The sequence below is a fragment of the Lontra canadensis genome, unplaced genomic scaffold, assembly GCF_010015895.1.
Source record: "Lontra canadensis isolate GAN:19392208 unplaced genomic scaffold, GSC_riverotter_1.0 scaffold25, whole genome shotgun sequence".
NCBI lineage: Eukaryota > Metazoa > Chordata > Mammalia > Carnivora > Mustelidae > Lontra > Lontra canadensis.
The window spans coordinates 16,199,354-16,222,194 of NW_022631019.1; the positions used below are offsets into that span (position 1 = coordinate 16,199,354).

General features: G+C 54.8%; 1 protein-coding gene across 3 annotated transcripts in view; it reads left to right on the top strand.

Moving 5' to 3' along the window:
- The first annotated feature begins 603 nt into the window (after positions 1 to 603).
- Positions 604 to 22,841, top strand: part of EPHB2 (EPH receptor B2) — a 182,605-nt gene continuing 160,367 nt past the window's right edge. The window contains exon 1 of one of the 3 annotated variants that reach the window (XM_032863703.1): positions 604 to 726. In XM_032863703.1, the coding sequence (XP_032719594.1) occupies positions 666 to 726 (61 nt within the window). In that variant the 5' untranslated portion in view covers positions 604 to 665. The remainder of the gene's footprint in view (positions 727 to 22,841) is intronic. The other 2 variants (XM_032863701.1, XM_032863702.1) reach the window with 2 other exon arrangements.

Genomic DNA, 22,841 nt, shown 5'->3' on the forward strand with positions numbered 1-22,841 from the left:
TTTTTTCATTCATTGCAGTTCGGTCCCTTTCGGAGCCGCAGGGACCCGGGTGGCAGGGCTGAGGCAAGGGGGTGGCACACCCGGCCCTGACAGGTAGGGCCAACCCTCGCTTTGGGCAGCCCCTTCCCCGCCCTCCCCTCGGGTCCCCTCTCCCTGCCCCTGTCAGCCGCGCCAGACGCTCTCCGGCTTTGCAGCATTCAATAAAAATTCAGAAACATTTGGGCTGAAATCGCTGCTTTATCTGGAGGAGCCACAGCGCCGGGAGAGACCACTGCTGCGCGGGGGGAGCTCCGGGTCTCCGTCGCCCCGACGCTCGAGGTCTCAGCGCACCAGCGCCCGCGCCGCCCCCGGGGTGGGCCCGCAGGCGCGGGGGGGGCTCGGGCTCGGGGGGCGCGCGCGGCCAGCTGGGGTCCCGGGCGCGCGCGGGGGGCGGCGGCCGGGCCGGGCTCCCCCCGCGCCCGCGGCTCAGGTGGGCCGTGCCCAGCGCTGGCGGAGCCCGGGTCCCCGTTCTGCCCGGGCTGGATGGCTCATTCTGCTGGCTGCGCGGTGGCGGCGGCTGTGTGTGCGCCGCGCCTCGCCGCTCCCCCCCGGCCCCCCGAGCCCGGGGCGCGCGCTGCCGCCCGGGCCCCGCGGCGCCGCGGCCCGAGGCCCCGGGAAGCGCAGCCATGGCCCTGCGGAGGCTGGGGGCCGCGCTGCTGCTGCTGCCTCTGCTCGCCGCGGTGGAAGGTGAGCGGGCGGGCGGGCGATGGGGGCGGGGAGCGGCCGGGCACGGGCGGCCGCCCGCGCCCACCTCCGCCCCGCGGCCCGCAAAGTTTGCCCGGGGGCTCGCGCCGGGCGCAGGTGGCCGCGGGGAGGTGTGTCCGGCCGCGCCGGGAGGCGCGGGCCCTGCGGGCGCCCGGGGAGCGGCGGGCGCTGATTGACTGTGCCAGGAGGAGGCGAAGGGACCATCTTGCCGAGGCTTTGTAGCCAGCCCGGCGAGCGCCGCCCAGGGCCGGGGGCTGCCCACGCGCGCTCGCCGCCCCCGGCCCGGGCACCCCCTCCGTGCGGGCCTGGCCTGGCTCGGCACAGGGTGCAGGGGCGCCGGCCCGGGGGCCCGGCGCGCAGTCGGGGCTGGAAAGTTTGGCAGGGAGCAGAGGGAGGGCGGCACCGCGGCTGGCCGGGGCGGGGGCCCGCGGTCTGCGCCCCCGGGATGCGGCCGGCGCCCCGAAGAGCAGGGGTGGGGGAGGACTGACAGAGTGGAAATGAACGCGCCAGCCTCCCGCGCCGGTGCCTGCCCATCGCCCGCGGCGTACAATGGGGTCCCCTCCCGGGGAGGACTACGGGGGGCGGGGGATGGGTCGGTGGGCATCTCTCCGCGGCGCGGGGTCTCCGGGCACCCCTGCCGGCCACCGCCCCGCTGGCGGCAGAGCTCAGCGTGGCCGCTGGAGCCCCGGGAACTCTCCAGCTGCCGCCAGGGCCGGACCAGATGCTCTTGCCATGTGTTGGCCTTGGCCGGGGTCGCCGGTCCCTCTCCCCATGGCTTCGTGTGTTGGTACCACCCGACCCCCAAGGGGTCAGGGTGGCTGCCAGGTCTCCCGAGCCAGCTTGCTCTGGAGGGAAAGTTAGTGGGCTCTGGGTGTGTCCACAGAGATGGCCAAGCTTGTAGGGCAAGAAATGAATACGAATAATGATTCTCATGCGTACTGCACTTTACAGTTTCCAACCCGCTTTACAGTTTATGAAGTACTTCGCACTACATGCAGCTCTCAGTGGTTTACAACGTGCTGCACAGTTGACAAGGTACTCTAAGCTTTACAAAGTGCTTTCCCACCCACAATTTTGTTGGATTCCCCAAAATAAGTCTTCCGCAGAATCCAGGTGTGCATGATTGTTACTCCCTTTTAATAGAAAGGGAAACTGAGGCTCAGAAGGTCAGTGGCTCGCCCATGGCCTTTGCGTGATAAAAGGCAGAACCCAGGGCTGGGGTCTCTGAAGCCTGGGCTCTGCTCATATTGCTGGCTTTTCTTGCCCCTGAACCGGATGAGCCCTTCTAGGATTCTGCCACCCCAGGCTGAGGGGTGAAGCATACGTTCCCCTCATCTCAGGCCACTTTGGGTGGGAGGGGAGCCCCTTCTCCTTTTGCAACTCAAAACAAACACAAAAACAACAGAACAAAAACCTGATCAGACCAGGAGCAGGACTGTGGCTGCTGCAAAGGGCATGATGGGGGACCCCATGCTGTAACTTTAGTTTTGCGCTTTTGTGTGTGTGTGTGTGTGCGCGCTTTAGTGACCGCAGTTTGGGGGTAGAGGGGTGTCCCTAGATGGCAGTTGGTTTCTCGAACGCAGGCAGCTGTCCTTCAGCTCCTGGAGGATTTGGCGGTTGCCTGTGGTTTCCCAGAGTGGGGCCACTGGGGCACCGAGAATGCCACGGGCCCTGGGTGTGGAGGGCAGCCCTGGGGCCTGGCTGCTGGCGGGAGTTCCCTGGAATATGGCTGAGGTACCACTTATTAACTATGGCTTTGGGGAAATGACTCATGTGTTGGCCCGCTATACATTGGGATGTTTACAGTATTATGGGGAGCTTGGTATAAATATTGCTCTTTAGGTTGCCGTCAGCGGTGCTGGAGGGGAAGAAAATTGGCCCCTCTCGCGTTGGAAGAGGCCTGGGTGTGTTTTTAATTACCATGGGGTGGATGCAAGGCCCGTGCCTGTCCGGCGGTGGCCCTGGCTGGGGATGGTTGGGATCTGGTGGACCGTGGCTTGGCTGGACTGTGGGCCCCGGAACACAGAGCTGATCAGCTGCTGACATCACGGGAGGGGATGGCTGCTGGGGTGGGGGAGGGCACTCCAAACCTTGCTTCAGGCCCTTCCTTTGCCCCTCCACCCCCAAGATACGAAGCAATCTTGTTTGTTAGGGGTTAACCAGGAGCTGGCCAAACAGATGGGGCTGTGGTGTGAGGTGGAGGTCAAGGGCCCTGCTTCTAATTTACTCCAGGACTCTGGGCCAGCTCCCTCCCTTACAGGGGCCTCAGTATGCCCCTGTGTAAAATGGTCTAGGAGGTCTCTTGGGGTTCCATGATATGCACCCACTTCCTCTCTCTGAGCCTGTTTCTTCCTCGTCAGGTGAAGGCACAATTATAGGGCCCATTTTTTCTGTCTCACGGGGGTGTTTGTGAAATTCAGACCACATAACGGACAAGAAAAGCCCACCTTAAGGAGCTGTGTATGGCCTTTGGGGGGGTGGGAGATGAGGATGGGCAGGGCTGCTCGTGGCTCATCCCAGAAGAGACGGGGTTCAGCTGGGAACAGTGCAGTCTGTGGAGACAGGTCTGCAGCTTGGGGTGTCGGGAGGACTGCCCCTGCGTCAGTGAGTCCCCCGAGTCACATGGCCGGCACTCCCCCTCCCTGCTCCTCATACCCTGTGGTAGCAAGGCTGTCCCGAGCATCAAGATCTTAGGAAACCCCCAGGCTTTAGAACGAGAGAGGGGAGAGAAGGTGTATGTGCACTGGGAGATGGGGGGGCTCCAGGGTGAGTATGGCAAGCTCAGTAACTCCCCCAAACCATGAGACACTCCCCACCCCCTCACCCAGGGAAACACAGTCTGGAGCATCTGGAGTGGGGGCTTAGAGAGGGATGGAAGTGCTCTGGGGACACGTCCAACAGGAGAAGAGGCCAGTGACGGACCAGCCACTAGATGGAATCCAAAGGTTGAAGTCTAGAGAAAATCGGTCTCTGTGCATTTGCTCATTTGGTCTCCAAATGTTTATGGAGTTTCCTCTCTGGCCGCTGTGGTGCTAGACCCTGGGGCCAGCAGGGAGATAGGGGACAAGCTGATAGGGAAAACAGTTGGCAGTATATAATGTGATAAGTGTGCCCCAGAGTGTTGCCAGGAGGAAGTCGGGCACCACCTGGGGCTCAGGGACACTTTAAGAATGGGAGTGGGCTATTTCCTCTTTTATGGCTTTAGTCTTTGCCTCATTCTCTCTCCCTGTTTCATTCTCCCTGCAATGAAACTTCCCCAACCACCTGTCACAATAAAAAACTGTGTTCTCTAAAAGTGATGGAGGCTGCCTTTGGGACTAGAGGACGAGGAGGATTTTACCTGGAAAGAGAAGCAGCGTGTGGAGGGACGTGGAGGCGTGGGCTGGGGGCTCACTTGGGTGCATCTGAGGACGGCGGGTGTTGAAGGCAGTAAGGGGGGAATGAGCCTGAAAGTCAAGGGCAGGACCGAAAGGCTAGGACAGAAGGCTGAGGAATTTGGGCTTGATGCTGAGGGCAGTGGGGAGCCATAGAGGGACCTGGCCAGATTTGTGTTTGGAAAGATCTCCGCCGGCCAGTGTGTGGGATGTTCAGAGGAGCCAAACCTGGCCCCACGCACTTGAGAAAAGGCTGGCTTGGCTGTTCTCTGCTAGACTGTGAGCTCCCTGAGGATGCTTACCTGGCTAAGTTTATGTCCGCAGTTGTGTTAAAAAGAGGTCAGTTCCAATGTCACCTCCCCAGAGGCCTTCCGTGATTATCTCATCTAAAATAGACTCAGTCTGGCCACTTTCTAACCCACCTGCTTTGTTTTGCTTCCTAGCACGCACGGCCACATGACCTGGTACCACGGCGTTGTTCGTTTCCTTGTTTAGTATTCACCCGGCCTGCTAAACTGTGAGCTCTGGGAGGGAAGAGGCTGTTAGTGACTGTGTTTGCTGTGGCATCCCCGAGCCTAGAACTGCGCCCGGTCCCATGGGTCCCCAGGAACTGAATGACACAATCAGCTAAGGCACATTGAATGAATGTGTGCCAAGTTGAGCACGTGAACAAATATATCACATTGTGTTACGTGGTAAGGGTCAGAGGAATGACACAGAGATGGAGGAGAGAGTCCACCTGGCCGGAGAGACGAAGGAAGTCTCCCTGGAGGGAGAAGCTGAGGGTCTGGCTGGAACAGGTACACAGGACACAGCTCAGCCAGGCCTGAGGGTTCAAATAGGTGAGCAGCCCCTATGTGCTAGATGTCGTCCCCTTCTTGTGAGGGTGGAGGGAGCCCACCCTCCCCCCAACACCCTTCTGGTCTCTCCCACCACCCCCTCCTGGCTCTCTTTGGGGCCTACCTCTTGGGCATTGCCTAAGGCCCAGCGACCTTCAGTGGGATTAATTTGGAATTGGTTTTCCTTTTATGTTTGTTTCTTCTGCTTTTCATTTTTAAAGGAGGCTGCTTTCATGTATCCGTCTTAGCCAGGAAATCTGGGCTTAGATTTAAAACCCAAATGCTGTATAATTCAGAAGCAAGTTGACTTATTCATTCATTCCCCCATCCATCCATGGGCACCCACTCCATGTCAGGTGCAGGGTCGGGGGAAGGCGTTCTGGCTTCGGGAGGGGAAACAGAGCCAGCGTGGGGTAGAGAAGAAACACCATGTTCTAAGGCAGTCGGATCTGGGTTTAAAATCCCAGCGTGCTGTGTCCTGGGCAAGGAACTCAGATCCCCTGGACTTCTGTTCCCCCAGGGGTTTCAGTGGACACCCACAGAAAGTGTCAGGCACTCAGGCACGTGGCCGTGAACATCAGGGCCCTTTCGAGGACCCCTCCCTGGGAGTGTAGGCACAGTCCTTTACAGCAGTGTCCTAATATGGCCTCCTTTTTGGCATTTGGATTTTCCAGGCAACAAATCAACCCTCAGTGTCTCTCTCAACCCATGGCGGGGGCTCCCAGCGCCCCCCAGTCTTGGGATGGCAAGCCCCCAAGCGTGGGTGGGCCCTGAGCTCCATCTCCGCCTCCTCCGTGGCCTTGTTGGGGGCAAGTACTTGGGTTCTTCTACCAGAGGGACTCTCAGCAGGGGTCCACAGGCCTCCTTAGTTCTGGGCATCTGTGATCACCCTGAGAATGTAATCGTGTACTGGATGTTTATACAGATTTTCCTAGGAAGAGGGTCCTTAGTTTCAGAAGTTGCCCACTAATGGTGAGAACACTAACGCATGCAGTGGGGGGCTTGCTTCTCCTAACTCTGGAATCCCAGGTTTGCTCCCATCCCTGCCAGCCCTTCTGCTCTGCTGTGGCCCCAGGCCCTCCCCTGAGGTGGTTCTTCCTGGTGCTTTTGCCCTTCTCCCCCCACAACTCCATCAAGGTTTTGCATCGGCTTGAGAGCAGGTCAGGTTCTCTGGGCAGCTGTGCCGGGCTCTCAGCAAAGCCCAGGGTGGCAGCTGGGCAACTCTGCCACCCAGGGCGCACCTATGAGTTTAGGCTGCAGGTCGGACCCCTGCGGGAAGGTGTGGATGGAGCTGGCTGGGGACAGGAGGCCTGGACCCGGCAAGGTAGGGGAGCTGTGCTCCCTCCCTGGGTGGAGGGGTGAGATCAGGTCGGCCTCCTGGCAGAGGTGGGCCTGGCCTGCTTGCCTGACTTAGCTGGAGATTTGATAGATCAAGAACAAGGCCTAGGAGTCTGTATCTTTAACACATTCCCCTGGTCTTTTCCATTGGGCAGACAGATTTGTCCCCCAGAGGCCTAAGATAAACCACAGGACTCCTGGGAAAAAGGAAGAGAAGCCGCAGCGGGAAACTGGAAAAGACTGAAATGAAGCGAAATCAATCAGAGTTAGCGCCACCTGCCTGGGCTGCCTGCCTGCTGGTGAACGGAGAGGCTGGGCTGGGGGAGGGCAGGGAAGAATGTTTGCACAGCTCCCGGGGGTGGGGCAGGCCGTTGATGGGACAGCACCTGGAAGCTTCCTGATTGGGATCGACTCCGTCTGATAAGGCGGCTGGAAAGCCCTTTAGGGCCTCTTAAGGCAGCTGCCTTCTGGAGGGTGGGAGAAGGGACACCTGTCCCTTTGGCGCCCCTGTGTCACCTGGGGAGCTTGTGCAGGCCACCTTAGCCTGGCCCATGCTAGGTGAGCTTCCTGGAACCATCTATCACCCCGCTGTAGCTCCCTGGGGGCGGGGGTGTCCTCAGGGAGGAGACCTTGCCTGCTCTGTGGCTCATGACAAGTGGTGCGCCGAGCCTTAGCTCCCTCACCTATAACCTGGAGATGTAAATGCATTTGCTTCTCACTGGCTCCTGGAGAGGATTAAATGAGATGCTATAGACAATGACCAGCAGTGCAACCTGCCCCGTGGCCGTTCCCAGACGTTCACTGGTTGTCATTACTGTGAAATGTCAGCACCTTCACTCCCCACCAGAGTGCTTGTTCCTTTCTCTGAAACCCCACAGCCCTTTAGCTTAGCCCTGACTACTTTCTCTCTTGTTCCATAAACAGCCTAGCCTGGGGGCTACAGGAAGGGGTTCTGGAGTCAGACCATCCTTTACTGTGTGTCCTTTGGCAGATTACTTAACCTGAGTCCCGGCACCCTGCTCTCTAAAATGGGGATAACAGCGACACCTGGGTGGCTCAGTCGGTTAAGTGTCTGCCTTTGGCTCAGGTCATGATCCCAGGGTCCTGGGTTCCAGTCCCACATCAGGTTCCCTGCTCAGCAGGGGGTCTGCTTCTCCCTCTGCCTCTCCCCCCCACCCAGCCCCCAGTTTGTGCAGTTACACGCTGTCGCTCTCTTTCACTGTTTCTCTCTCAAATAAATAAGATCTTTAAAAAAAAATGAGATGGGGATAGTTTCCTGCTCTTGAGGTGGTTGTGAGGAATGAACGTGTTAATCCACATAAGATAAAGCCGAGTGTGTGCGTCAGGGCTGATGGCCGTGCGGTAAATATTAACTGGTCGCTACTGCCCTATACCAACAGCAAACGGGCTTCAGAGTGGGGAAACATGGGTGCTGACTCACTGGGGGGCTCCCGCTCCGGCTCCCCCCATACCACTTCACTCGACTGTCGGGAAAGACCAGAGATACAGTATCAAGTTCTGAGCCTTCTAGGGCGAGGATCTAACTCTTCCTGGGTAGTTGAGAGACCCCTCCAGCCTCTCTCTCTCGCTGGGACCCATCCCTTCCCCAGTTCTGCCTCCCTAATCGCAGGAGAGCGGTGGGCTCCTCTATAGCTATGTGTTCCTTCTTGTCTCTTTGCCTGCCAGGCAATGTGCCATGGTAATGATAACGGCCATCGATTCTTGTGCCAGACATCGGGTATTGTGTATGTCATCTGGTGCAATTGCCCCAGGAGCCACCATCCAGTTTTAGTGTCATGCCCATTGTACAGATGAGAAAACTGAAGCTCGGAGTTTTAGCCCAAGGACCTAAAGCTAGGCAGTGGGAGTCGGGAATTCAAACCCAGGTCCGGATGACTCCAAAGCTCTTGCTGCTTACTGCCACTCAAGCCGCTTCTGGAATGTGCCTCACAGCCCAGAGAAAGGACTTGGCTCTGGCGAGGGTCTCCAGGGCAGCCGTCCAACCTCTGACTCCATCAACATCCTGAGATAATGCAAGCGGGAGGGTTCTGGAACTCACAAACCTGCCATAAAAATGCAATCTCTGTCATAATGGCCAGAATAATGTTGTTCTAACTTAGACAAATCGGGTGTTAACTCGTTATATTGTAAGGGGCACCTCCACAGAGATGGGAGATGCCGCGCCGTTTGTAGCTTGTACTTCCAAATCTGTTAGCTCATTGGGTTCTCGCAGCAACCCAATAAGTGGGCAGGAGCCAGGGGGCCCATTTTAGAGATGAGAAAACTGAGTCCTGGGGGGGATAACACTGCTTGCCCAAGGTCAGCAGCCAGACCAAGCTGGAAGTCCAAGGCCAATCTCAATGGCCCAGAGATCATCAATCCAATTTGAATTCTTTGCCAACATTTAAAAATCAAGAGATTTTAGAGAGAAATCCTCTTTCTGGCTTCTGTGAAAAGTCAGACAATCTGGCTTCGCTGGGCGCACATCCTACACGGCCACAGTTGGTGGAGCCGAGTAGTGGCTGCCTCTTCCAACGGCTTGAGAGCTAGGGGTAACTTGCTACCAACTTGCATTACACCTTTGTGTAACTCTTCTTCTCCTCCTCCTCCTCCTCCTTCTTCTTCTTTTTAAAGATTTTATTTATTTGGGGCGCCTGGGTGGCTCAGTGGGTTAAAGCCTCTGCCTTCGGCTCAGGTCATGATCTCAGGGTTCTGGGATCGAGCCCCGCATAGGGCTCTCTGCTCAGCAGGGAGCCTGCTTCCCCCCCACTCCCCGTCCCCACCTGCCTCTCTGCCTACTTGTGATCTCTGTCTGTCAAATAAACAAATAAAATCTTTAAAAAAAAAAGATTTTATTTGTTTATTTGACAGAGAGAGAGAGAGAAAGTGAGAGAAGGAACACAAGCAGAGGGAGGGGGAAAGGAAGAAGCTGGCTTCCCGCTGAGCAGGGAGCCTGATGCAGGGCTCGATCCCAGGACCCTGGGATCATGACCTGAGCTGAAGGCAGATGTTTAATGACTGAGCCCCCCAGGCACCCCTGTAACTCTTCTTGCCCCTGGAGGCACAAGTTTTCCTTATAAATATGCCCCCTTCTCCCTGTGTGATCTGGAGTAAATTACTGCTCCTCTCTGGGCCTTAGCGGCCTCTTCTCGTAAAATGAAGGGGTGGGGACTCCATGGTTTGGGAGGCCCCTCCCAGCTCCTGCATTCAAATGCCCAATGCCAGGCTCCAGGCAGGGAAGGGAAGGGGAGAGCTATAAAAAGCACAGGGATCTGTTCCTGGAAAGTGTATCAGTTACATATTGCTACGTAACAAGTCATCCCAAAACTTGCTGGCTTAAAACAATGAGTTATTATTTGTTCTGATTCTGTGGACAGACTGGGTTCTGCCGGCATTCACTCTGCTCCTTGTGGCATTAGCTGGGATCACTCGTGAGCCCACACTCAGCTAGGTTGTGCCGGAAGGTCCATTGTGGCCTCATGTACCTCTCCAAGGCCCTGGTCAGGATGGCGGGGGCTGGGCCTGCTCTCACATTCCTCAGGATCTCTCACCAGCAGTGGCCCAGACTGACTTGCTTTCCATGGTGGTTGGCTCTCAGGATGGGGAAGAAGAAACCACCCAGACTTCTGAAGACCCAGGCTCTAATGTCACAAAATAACACCCCTGCCACCAAAAAAAGGTCACAGAGCCATATCAAATTCCTCCTGGACTTCCTTATCAGGTTCAAGGTGGGGGGAAATATACTGGGCTGGATTTTCTGCTCATTTGTTAAAGGAAAGTCCCCTTTCTTTCTTTCTTTCTTTCTTTCTTTCTTTCTTTCTTTCTTTCCTTCTTTCTTTCTAAGTAAGCTCTGTGCCTTGTGTGGGGCTCGAACTCACAACCCTGAGAGCAAAAGTTGCACGTCCTGCTGACTGAGCCAGCCAGGTGCTCCCAAGAAAGTCCCATTTCTAGCTCAGTGGTTTAACACATAAAATTTGGCTCTGCATTGCCCACGGTCTTCAGCACATCTTTGGAGGAGATGCTTAGAGATTGGTATCTCCCACCCACCCACTTCGCCACCGGCACACATCTCCAAGTGCTCTGAGCCAACCTATGGGCCAAACTTGGGCTTAGACCCCCCCCTTAATGGGAGGAGTGGCTTTGTGTCTAGTAATGCCAATGGGAGGCATTGGCAATGGCCATATTTGGAGACGATCTGCTACAGGGAGCTTATAGTCTGGTGCAGGGGTGTGGGGAACAGGAAGCCAGAAACCCTACTCCCTACCTTCTCTTCCCTCCCACTCCACCCTCTGCACTACTTCCCTGCACTGGCTTCCAGGGTGATCTGTTTCCCCCGAGAGGGCGAGGGACTCTCCTCTTCACCTTATCCCATGCTCAGCACAAAGCCCGTGACAAGCATAAAATAGATGTTTATGCAGCAAATGACAAATAATTAAACACGGCAGCCAGAATCACAGATACTCAAGATCTGGCATGAGGCATAAGATCAGAGAAGGGGGCCCTGGTCTGGTGGGACTGAATTTGGAGAATGGGGCCAAGGCACCCCTGTGGCCTGGGGCAGGACACATCACCCCTCAGGGCCTCAGTTTCCTTATCAGTAAAATTGAGGATCATGATTTCACCCACCTCACAAGGCCATGGCAAGGAGCAACTGTGTTCTTCACTCAGCTGTAAAAGAACCTGTAACGGTGTGACCAGTTTGTCACTCCCACCTTGGCCAAGGGCCACTGCAGGGGTAGGGAAGCCTTGGTGGAAACTAAGAAGTCTAGAGGCATTGGCCTGCTGCTGTCAGATCTAAGTTTGGACCATAGGTTGGCCCAGAATACCCAGATATGTTGTGCCAGTGGGGAGATGGAGTGGGTTGGGGGGACACTGAGCTCTGAGTGGGAGCCAATTGTTAGACGACAGTGTCCCGGAGATAGGACCTGTCCTCCAAGGAAGGCAGGTGCTACGCGCTCCTGACTGTGTTGCTGTGCTGGAATTGGGGTTCAGTTTTCTCACATCCTCTGATTTTTCAGTGTTTTGATGTGTATGGGAAAAATGAGCTTTTACACGTTTGTGCAGTGCATTCTAAAACATAGTCCTGGTCAACCCAAACCATGTTTGGGGGCTGGATCTCGTTCACTGACTGGCAGTTGACAAGTTCTGGTTCAGGTGTGTCGGGGGTGGGCGGGGGAGGAGCCAAATAGCAAGAGCATCGTTATCCCCATTTTACAGATGGAGAAATGGGGGTGCCAAGAGCTGAAGTGACTCACCCCAGGTCACACAGCTCGTAGGTAGGGAGGTTGCTGGAAATGGGTGTTAATCTTGAATTGGGGGATTCCTTTCCCTGTAATTTCGCTCCACACTTCCTTTTCCTGCCTTCCAGAACAACCCAGAAGCATAAGCTTCTTCTTGCAGCTATCTGCCGTGTTTGAAAGCAGAGGGCATGTCTTCTGTTGGGTTTCTTCTTTGGGGCAGAGTGGCTGGAGTGGAAAGCCCTTGGTCTTATAATAGAACCGTGCCAGGTTGGACCTTCAGCTTGACTCCACATCATGACCTTGGCCCTTTAACTTACCTCCTTGAGCGTCCATTTCTTCCTCTGTGACACTGGGCTAGGAAAGTCTTCCTAAGAAGCAACTTCTTAGATGATTCTTAAGGAAGAGCCAGGGAAGACGTGGCAAGGCAGGCATCGTAGACGATGGGATGGCATCTGCAAAGGTCCGGGCGGGGGGCCTCTGAGTGTGCGGTGTGCCGGGGAGCTGGAGAGAGCCCTGTGTGGCTGAGAACAGGGCGTGCCAAGCACCAGGGCGGGGTGCAAGCTGCCTGGCCGCAGCGGGGAGAGAGCGTGGGGTCAACATTCCCATTATGGCGACGACATATGTCCACAGCACCAACTTGTCACTTGGCCTGAGTCCATGGGAAGCCGGAAGGACAAAAAGCATCGGAAACATGTAAGTGGGGAGAAAGCGGCTTAGCGCACAGTGGGATGCGTCCCGCCTGAATGGGGCTTCTCCGCCTCTCACGGGGAGGCAGAGCCTGGGAACAGCCTCTGCCAGAGCCCGCAGGGCCTTTCTGGAACCCACGAAAGGCCGTGGCCCAGGGAGTCTGTTCAAGTCAGGGCCCCGGCCCATCCGTCCTCTTGCCTATCCCCATCAGCGTCAGCTGTCATTCCCCCACGGCCTCAGATGGCAGCTCCCGTGGCTCTCGGGAGAACAGCCGAGAGGCCCTGACGCTGGGTGTCCCCGAGCCGGCCCGGAAGCCCGGCCATGCCAGCAAAGCTTGGGACTCCCTTCTGGAGTTGAAAGGGTTCTGATGTCCCCTTGGCCTGGGTGGGACGTGGAAGAGGCAGGAGACCCCAGAGGAAGATCCTGGACTTTGGAGACGGGCAGACCATTCAAATCCCGGCTTCTCCACGTGTCTGTCGTGTCACCTGTGGGTGGGACAATTCATCCTCCTCCGCCTCAGTTTCTCTCGTCTGTAAAATGAGGATGATCTCGCCTGCCCTGTGGCGTCGTCTGGGGAAGTTAAAAGAGATGACGTATGAAAGGCAGGTGTTTGCTGAACCTCTCCCAGCCTCAGCTTCTCAGCGGTTCCTGTGAGAAGAAGAATAATAATCATCAAAGCAGCAACTAACATTTACCAAGGGCTTGCTAGAGACCAGCCACCAGATTTGGGTGTTACTATGACCTGCATCCTAGAGATGAGAAAGTTAAGGCTTAGAGATGTTAAGTAATTTGCCTACAGTCAGTAATGGAGCTGGAATCCCATCTGAGGGAGCCTGACTTCACGACAGATCAACAAAGAGTTGATTCCTTCTTCTCTCTAATGTTTCAAATATACAGGAAAGTTGAAAGTGTAGTACAATAAACACCTATGGAGCCTTCACCCAGATTCAACAGTTATGGAAGATTTTGCCCCATCTGCTCCCCTCTGGGTATGGGTATGTGTGCACGTATGTGTGTGTTTGACCAGAAGTTACAGGCGTGGACAAAGAACTAGTGTTATTGAGAACTGACATATGTATGTCTAAAGCCCATATTCTTTTTTTTTTTTTTAAAGATTTTATTTATTTATTTATTTGACAGACAGAGATCACAAGTAGGCAGAGAGGCAGGCAGAGAGAGAGGGGGAAGCAGGCTCCCTGCTGAGCAGAGAGCCCGGTACGGGACTCGATCCCAGGACCCTGGGATCACGACCTGAGCCGAAGGCAGATAAAGCCCACGTTCTTAACCACTATGTTAGATCGCACGCTGAACCGGGGCAGTGACTGGGGAGAGTAAGTAGGGTTCCCTCCAGCCAACCAGCTACTTCCCTCTGGTTCGCTCATTCAGTCCCCACCATGGCCAAGGTGGGAGCCAGTTGTGGCTTTTTCAGTTTCAGGAGAGGAAAGAAAAACTCAGAGTTTAAGTAATTTCGAGCAAAATATGAGGTTGGGATTTATACCTGCATCTGCGTGACAGCAAAGCCTGTCCCACAAAATGTTGGGGAACCCACTTTTCTCCCTTCCAGATGTACCCCTATTGTCACCACCAGAATGCAACCCAGGTCAGCAGAGGGCAGTTTGGTTCCCAGCTACAGAATAATGTGGCCCTTTCTTTCTGGGTATCGAGAGGAAATTATAGAGTCCAGTGGACTTAGAAAAACTGAGAACTGGCCCACAGTTCACAGTTAACCAGGTGGTTATAGGGACTCAGGCCTTTGGACTTCTAGAATCCACCATGCTGTTTCCTATTGCCCCCTTTCCTAGGTGGCCCTCTCTCTGGCTAATTTCTGCTGCTTATCAAGACCAAGCTTGAGCATCTTCTCCTGTTTGAAGCTTGCTCTGACCTCTCTCTCTGGTCCTTCCTGCTGCTGTGTACAATGTTGAACCAGCTATCCTTGGTGGCCTCTGTACATACCCATTTTATAATGTGTCAACATGCCTGTCTTTCCCCCCACCCCCAGCCATACTGGGAGGTCCTCAACCATACTGGTTGGGTAGTGTACAATTGGATAAGTGGATAGCAGCTCAACAGTTGGATGGGTGCTTGAGCAATTGATGGTTGGATGGGTAAGAGGCTGGATGGATAGAGGATGAATGAATGGATAGTTGTATGGATTAGATGGTGGGATAAACGATGGACAATTTGAAAGTTGGTTGGATGATTGGATGGATGGATGGATAGATGGCTGGCTGGCTGGCTGACTAATGGCGGATAGCTGCATATTTTAGATAGCTGGATGGATAGATGGGTAGAAAAATTAGCAAACACCGAAACCACAGTGCAGTTCTCCACCTCTCTAGATGCCCTCTGGTATCTAGACTGTGATATTTCCTTATTCTCCAGTTTCTGGCCCTGGAAAGTGCTGGCAAACAGCATACTCCCCAGGTTTGGAGAACTCTTCTGAGCCATTGACTGTGGATTTGCCAAACTTTGTACACTGAGGAGTTCCGGAGAAGTTGGCCCCCAAAGTGAATTTCTGTAAAGTAAATCCTATTTTCTCATTGACTTGGCTCATACTTTTGGAGATGTGTTCCTGCTGTCAGGGGCCGGTGCTCTCAGAGGCTGGTGGCAGGTGGAGGAGGAGCGGGACCTCCCCTGGGCATCAGCTGCCATGAGCTTCCATTCGCTCAACCTGGAGAGCAGACTGATGCTGGCCAGGAGCACAGGAGCTTGGAGCCAGGGGGAACAGATTTGGCATGTGGTCCCAGAATCCTCATCTGCCAGTGGGATGCTGCGCTGCTAGGCTTCTGGGATAGCACACTCAGTTGCCTCCAGACCTCTCTGTTTCTGTGCATCTGTCCATACACCCTTCCTTCCTTTCCATATTCTACCTTCCTTCTATCCATCCATCTGTCCGTCCATCTATCCATCCATCCATCCATTGTCTATTCATTCAGTAGTCATTTATGAAAGCCTATAGGATGCCAGAGGACATAGGAATTCAACAGAATTCACATTCTGATGTCAATGTGACATCTTTCCTCTTCTTTCTTTTCCAACTCTTGTTCTTCCCCTTCTTGTTCTCTTTCTTCTCTTCCTCCATTAACCTCATCATCATAACCGCCTCCCACCACCGAGTCGCTGTTACATGCTAGGCACCGTACTGGCTGCTTTTAAGGCACCTTCCCGCTGACTCCCCGCAGCAGCTATGGGTAATAGTTATCAGCACTTGCTTCGCAGATGAAAAAGCAGGTTCAGAGATGATCATCTCTACTGAGTGCTACAGGGGAAATGTCTTCCAGCCTGGGCTGTCGGGGGATGCATGTTTGTCGACCTAGGATTTTTGACACACAAGGAATGGAATGAGGGACATGCTTCGCAGTGGGAACAGCCTGAGCAAAGACCTAGAGGCTGGGAGAGGGCAGGTTCTCAGGAGCCACAGGGAATAAAAGTGTGTGAGAGAAATGCGAGGTGAGGCTGGCAGGGAAGGTTTGAGCCATGGAAGAGAGCCCTTGAGTACAAGCAAGAGGGTTTGGACTTGGAGGCAATAGGGAGCCACTGAAAGAAAGCAAAAACAGGGAAGGGTTCAGGAAGGTGGCCACAGAGGCTGGCATCCAGGGCAGATCCAGAGCGAGGAGAGGCAGGCTAGAGGCTGAGGGGAGGGGCTGCCCAGGACTGGCCTCAAATAAGCCACAGCCTGGGTGCAGGGCAGTTGGCCAGCTACTCTGGCTGGGGGCGGGGCCAGAATGTAGCCAGTATACTGGGAAGGTGGGCCAGAATGGTGGGGACCCTGACAGAGTGAATATGTCAGGGGAGGGTAGCTGCCTAGCCGCTTCTTCCCTCCCCAGAGCCTCCCACCTTCCAGAATGTTCTTTGGGATCCTGTCCTCCCCAACCCCACCCCCACCTCACCTCTCTGCGCCAGGGAAGGGTTGTGGTCGCTCTCCTAGGGCTCAGCTCTTCTACAGAGCCTGGACAAGCAGCACACCGGGAACCATCGCAGCACTTAAAATACTAGAGCCGGACATGTGGGGAAACTGAGCCCCAGAAAGGGACAGCACACTGCCTGAGGTCACACAGAGCCAGCCGCCGGCCTGGATCTTGGGGCTCGGTCCATAGCCGCTAAAACTCTTTACGAGGCAGATAGGACCGGTAATATCAGCGGCTCCCTTTCCCTGCTCTAGGGACTTGGATTACGCATTTCACATCTGCCCCTAGTCCTTTCAAGAGTGAGGTGTGATAAAAATAAGTAACGGAGATGTTTAAAAATGACTTAAAACCATTTTGGTCTTCAGTTTACCCTTCTGTAAAATGGGAATAATAATAACGGGGAAAAATTTTCAGAGCATCCGGTAGTCATTGTTTTTCTCCCCATAAGACTGAAAGCTTCGTAAAGGCGGGGCTTTTGGTCTCTTGTTTGCATGTGTCCAGCTTGGTGTCTGGGACATAGTAAGTGTCAGTCATTGGCAAATGCATGAATGAATAAGGGACCATCATCCTTCGTGGACTCCTTACTATGCGCCAGACACTGCACAAAGGCTTTTACATGCAGACGGCTGCTTTGTCTCAGAGCCAGCCCGAGGAGTGGCTGTGATGATCTCCTCAGACGGGAAGGCTGAGGCTCCGCAAGTCTCTAGGACTTGCCCCTGGTCCCAGGGCCCTGGAGCGATATTGCTGGCCTTGAAGCCCATCCCTGGGGGACCCCACAGGTGCACAGGGGTTGCAGAGCTGAGTAAGTGCCGTGGCGTTTCTGGGACCTAGTTCAGGATCTGGCACCAAGCAGAGCTGGAGGTGTGCTGCCTGTCGCTCCGTTTGTCCCCATTCCCCTTCCCCAGACCTCAGTTTTCCTATCCGGAAAGCTCCCAAGCTGGACACTGGCCTTCCTGGGGTCCTTCCACATGGAGCTCTCCCACTAAGGAGGCCCATCCCCTTCCCTCTGCCGTCCCAGCTGACAACCCTATGGCCAGCTGTCCTGCTGATGGTGACCAACTCCCATTCCAAAGAGAAAAGGCCTCTGGAGGTCGCTCGACGCTCGCTTCCTCTCCTGGGACGCCAGTACTTCCGAGGTCTCTTCATGCACTCCTGAGGGGCCCCAGTTTGGCCTCCAGACAGATCCACCTGGACGGCAGCAGCCGGTGGCCCTCGGGAGGGGCGTCTTCTCCCTGATGGCGTCCGTCCCAAGGTGCGAGGCTCCAGCTGCACGCGGCGGCCGGGCTGCCACTCTGTCTGGAGCGCTGCTCAGAGAAACAAACACAGCTGTGTTTATTCCAGAAATTACACATCCTGATAATCTGCTCACTGGGGTAATGCCTCCCAGATCACAGGGGGAGCCGCGCCGAGTTTCCTGAGTTTCTGGGTGGATTTTAATTCTCTGTGACAACTGTTCTGTTGGGCAGACCTTGGGCAGCAAGTAGACCTCAGGCAGCAGACACTGAGACAGCTTTGGAAGGCTCAATCCTGGCAGGTGTTCTCACCTTGCCCTGAGATGCTGCGAGGAGAGGATCTTTTGCCTTGAAGCCTCCAAACTGGGGTACTTGAGTTTGACCCCACCAACCCTGACCATGCTGCGACACAGACACAAACATATGGACCTATGTTAAGGGAGCATCACCTGGAATTGGATTTTGAATCCCATCTTCTCTCTCTCAAACATTCCTGTGACTTCCTATTTCTTTTAGGATAAAGACCCACCGCTGCCCTTTCTCTAGCTTACCTCCATCACCCACCTCAGTTAGGGGTTCCGGCCACTCTGACCTTTTGTCCCTCACACTCTCTTCTGGCACTTGCTTTGCACTGGCTGGTCCCTCTTCTTGGAATGCTGTTCCCTTCACTCATCGCCTAGATAATTCTTACCCATCCTCCATTTCTCCAGGGAAGATTCCTTGAGTTTCCTGAGAGCTCCACAGGCCGATCTTGTGCAGCATATGTCCAGGTCATCATTTTAAATATAATTAGTGTGTTTCTTTGGTCATCTGTCTGTCCCGCCAGACTGTAAATTCCATAAGAGCAGGGACCCTTATTGAATTGCTTTATCACTAGATTCCCCAGACCTAGCACAGGGCCTGGCCCATAGTAAGTGCTCAGTAAATATGTATTGATTGGGAGAATGAATGAATGAGCGAACAGTTCTCAGGATAAACGAAAGGAGGGTACGCTTCTGTTTGTTCTTTTGGGTGACAGTTGGCAGAGTGCTGTGACATCCGTCATCTCTCTTTAATTGAACAGACTGGTATTGAAGTCTGCAGGGGCTTGGCACAGGGCCAGGCCCCAGGGTGGGGGTGGGGGTACCCACAGTGCGTCAGACATCATGGGCTTTGCCTTCAGGAGCTCAGCACAGTGGATGTGCCCAGCCCCCTGGGAAACAGAGCCCACGGGGAATATTCTAGACAGAGGGAGGAGGCTTTGGATACAAAGAGAGGAGATATAGTTTGGTGGGGGCGCACGGTAGGTAAGTGGGAACAGATGTACCCTCAGATTTGGTGGACATCAAGCCTGCTGACCCTTCCCCTGCTTCTCACTCAGGTGGGGGCTGCCAGCAGGTCCCTGGCCTCTGGGGGTCTGTGGCCTAGTGCCTTGATATCCAAGTCTCTTCCCGGTGGGACTGGAGGCGGTATGGACTGTCCTGCCCTAGGGACTTTTCCTTCTAGTGGGCAAGACTGGAAATAACATCCAGTGAGTCGGGTGAGTGGTAAGGGTGCTGAGAAGACTAGGGCAGAGGAGAGGGGTCAGGAGAGGCCCTTTAGAGGATGTGATGTTTGAGCAGAGGCCTGCATGAAGTGAGGGCGTGCTGTAGAGACCTTGAGGACGGTGTTCTAGGCAGAGGGGCAGTCAGTGCAAAGGTCCTGAGAGAGGAATATGCACAGGGGCGGCATGACCAGGGATGGGAGGAGGCGAGTGGGAGGAGATGACATCAGAGGGGGCAGGGACTACCATCAGGACTTGGCTTCCATCTTGAACAAGATAGGAGCAATGGATGGTTTTGAGGGGGTGGTGGGATCTGATCTGTATTCATAAGGCACTGCCCTGACTGCTGTCAAGGGAACAGATCTGGAGACACTGGTGAGGCGGGGTCCAGGCAGGAGATGATGGAGGGGTGGGTGGTAAGCTGTTGATAGACTGTTCTAGTCTTACTCCCTGAACTGCTTCATTCAGTTTGGGAGGAGGGGAAGAAGCACGGTACATTTCTTCTGGTCCTGACCCTTTACCCCTCCCCCCGCCCCAGGAGGCCCTGTTGGCATTTGCGATGTGGAAGTATCTGTCTTCTTGTTTCTAACAGAAATTAATAATTTATTGATGACTCGATCTCCCGGCAGCCATGTTGGCGGCCCCAGCAAACGCTGGGCTGCTCTCGGGGACTGGCGGGCAGAGGGCAGGGGACAGGCCTGGCCTGGGTCCCGGCCCAGACCTGGTCAGGACCCACAGGATGACTCTTTGGGCTATGGCTCATTTATCTAGAATGAGAGGATGAGACTTGGGACCTTCTGCCATGGCTGGCATGACCACGTGACTGGCATGACCGCTGGCTGGCATCCCAGGGCCCGTGCTCAGGAAGCACCTGCCACGTGCTGAGATCCATAGAGCAGTACAGAGAGGACTGGGCCTTGCTGCCACCCTCAAGGAGGCCAGTCACAGCCAGCCGACTAGGTTGAATAATAGACGTATAGGAGGTCCTGGATGATTAACGAAAGCCAGGCTCTGGGCTACAGTGGAGGGCCACTGACCAGCTGGGTTCAAGTCCCGACATCAGCTCTTGCTAGACATGACCCGGGACAAGTGGCTTTGCCTCTCAGAATCCCAGTTTCCTCGCCTATAGATGGGCAACGATGATAGTCCACACTTAACTTACTCAGTTCTGACACGAAGTAAGTGCTCAGTATATGGTCATCATCACTGGGTAGAGGACAGGGCACAGAAGCCAGAGGCGCAAAGGCCTCTTTTTAGGCCGTGCCCCGACCCAGGCCACATCCGAGGAGAATCTGCCTGATCTTGGGTCCCTTGGGTCTCCGACCTTGCAGAGCCCAGCTGCCGGGGTCAGGGAGCCAGAGCCCTCTAGAGAAAAGGACTCCGCTTCAGGGCCCCAGAGACCGTGGGCAGGCTATGTAACCTTAGGCTGGGGACACAGCCTCTCTGAGCTCTGGGGTGATGAGTGTCCCCATCTGTGAGGTGGGGATAAGAAGAGTTGCCTCCCAGGGTTCCTGAGAGGATGAAATTTGGAAAGGGCTCAGAGGGTGGGGCTCTGTGAATTCTGGCTCCCTTCTGCCCAGATGTGTGGGCTAGCTGCCTCCCAGGAGTGGGAGCAGAGAGCTGAGGGCCCTGGGAAAGGTGAGGGGGGACTGGGGAAGGTGGCTGAGAGATGCCTGGAGATGGGAGAAGGGAAGACCTGGGAAGGGCTTGGGGGTGGCCAGAGGGCGGCTCTAACAGTTCTCTTTAATTTTTGAGAAAACCTTTCCCCCATCTTCATATAATTAAGAGTATTTTTAAAATGCTGTGTTGAAACAAAAATAGTCCATTTCCATATGACCTCATTTCATTCCACACCCCCAGCGTGCGCGCGCACACACACACACACACACACACACACACACAGAGAACTAGATGTTAAAACTGCCTTTTGTGCCTCTGCTGGAGGGTTCTTTTTTTTTTTTTTTTTTTTTTTTTTTGCCTAGCAGGTAAATATTTAGGGGACCTCCCCTCTATTTTCCGATTTACAATCCGAGGTCCTTGAGGGACCCCTAACAAGGCTGACACCATAGCTCTCTGCAGTGTAAAAGGCGCGTTCACAGGTCTTGTCCTGTCTGAGTTGCCCCCTCTCCCTGCAGTCCTGGGAGTGAGCATCACCGTGATCCACCACCTGGAGGGGTCACCACACTGTCATCATCTTTCTGCCAGCGGCATCTGGCCCTGGGCCTGGCATGTTCCACACTCCAACCCAGTTGGTGTCTGTTGAATACAGATGAGGAAGGAAGCCCATGTACAGATGGGGAAACTGAGGCTCAGAGAGGTGGGGTTTTGCTCTGATTCAAGCCCAGGACTGTCCACCTGCTCTGTGTCCCCTCCTTGGCTGCCCCTTCATGTCTGCCTTTTCTAGTTAGCCCCTTTATTTTCATGCCGGGGGGGGCCAGACCCAGTGAGGACAACGGACTTGTGCACGGCCACACAGGGATGAATGATGATGGGAAGGACAGAGAGCGTTGAGATGGTGTTGACTTTATAAAGCAGGTTCATGTAAGAGATTTGAGCATATCCTGCGGCCTTACCCTGTGTGAGTTCCAGTGCTTTGTTGAATCAGCTCTGAGGCAGGACCATTGTTATCGCTGCCTTCAAGATAAGAAAAGTGAATCTCTGAGAGGTTTGGTACCTGGCCCGAGACCATGTGGCCAGGAAGTGGCAGAGCCAGGATTTGAACCCATGATCTTCTGAGTCCACAGCCCATGCTCAAAACTATTATATTGGGCTGGTGGGACTTGGTGGGGACAGAGGCAGGAGTTGAACTCAGGACTCTGGACTCTTGGCCCTCTGGCTTCCAGAAATAAAACTGCACCCAAGAGGCCACCTCCATCAGGAGCTCCTGAGTAGGGAGGACAGAGCTATGCCCTGGCCACCCCCCACCTCTGCCCACTAGAGGCCAGCCTGGGGTGGGGCAGGGGACTGGTAGCTCTCCCAGGCCCCTTTGTGTGGGGCTCAGGAGCAACCCCAACACTTTGCAGGGTCCTTTTACCTCCACTCTCCACTGAGATTCTGAACCTCCTCTTGAGACAAGCAGGGTGGGGGCTCCCTAGTCTTAGAGAAACTGAGGCCCCAGGAGGGTGCTATAGAAACATCAGTGGTTTGTTTTTGTTTTTGTTTTTGTTTTGATATTCTTAACTTCTTTGGGGTCATGAGGAACCTTAAGAAGCTGTGAACTTCCCACGTCCCTGAAAATTGGAGACACGCACACATGCTTTTGTGTACAATTTTAGGGGATGCAGACTCAGAGCTTCTGTTGTATTGCTCTGTGGTGCCAATGACGATGAAGACAGCACCCTTTCACTGAGCCATTCCTGTGTGGCAGGCAGCGTGTTTGATGCCGTAGACACATTTTTTCCATTTAATCCTTGTAACAGGCCTATGAGGTGGGGAAACTGAGGCTCAGAGACGGTAGCACTCGCTAAGGCTGCCCAGTGGCAGTTTGAGGCAGCTCTGCCCCTGTCTGCAGGTTGTACTCTGTTACCCCCAGCCTGAGGCAGGGGGCCCAGGGTCACAGCAGGCTCATGTTGAGAATCAGATGCTCTGAGGAAGTTTGAAGTCCTTGGCCTCTGCAGGAGGAGTGCTGGCTTAACCCCGGGCCCAAATGCAGGGAGCTCGAGCGAGGACCTGGTTCTCTAACTCCCCGGGAATTCCCAGCATGGTGACTCTACATCCGCTTCTCAGGGGTCTGATCTGAGGACAGCCCCTCTCTCGATGACTGGAAAATCTGCAGTTTACCCTGGACTCCTCTGGACTCATCCAAATGGAACTTTATCTAATTTGGGGAGCCTGTCTTCCCTGAAACTGCCCCTCCCACCCCAGGATAACCTCCTCATTCTTCCAAAGTCCTCAGAGCTCTTCCGGAAATGCATCTGCCCGAGGGCTGGGGAGGTGATGAGGTCACCAGACTTAGAG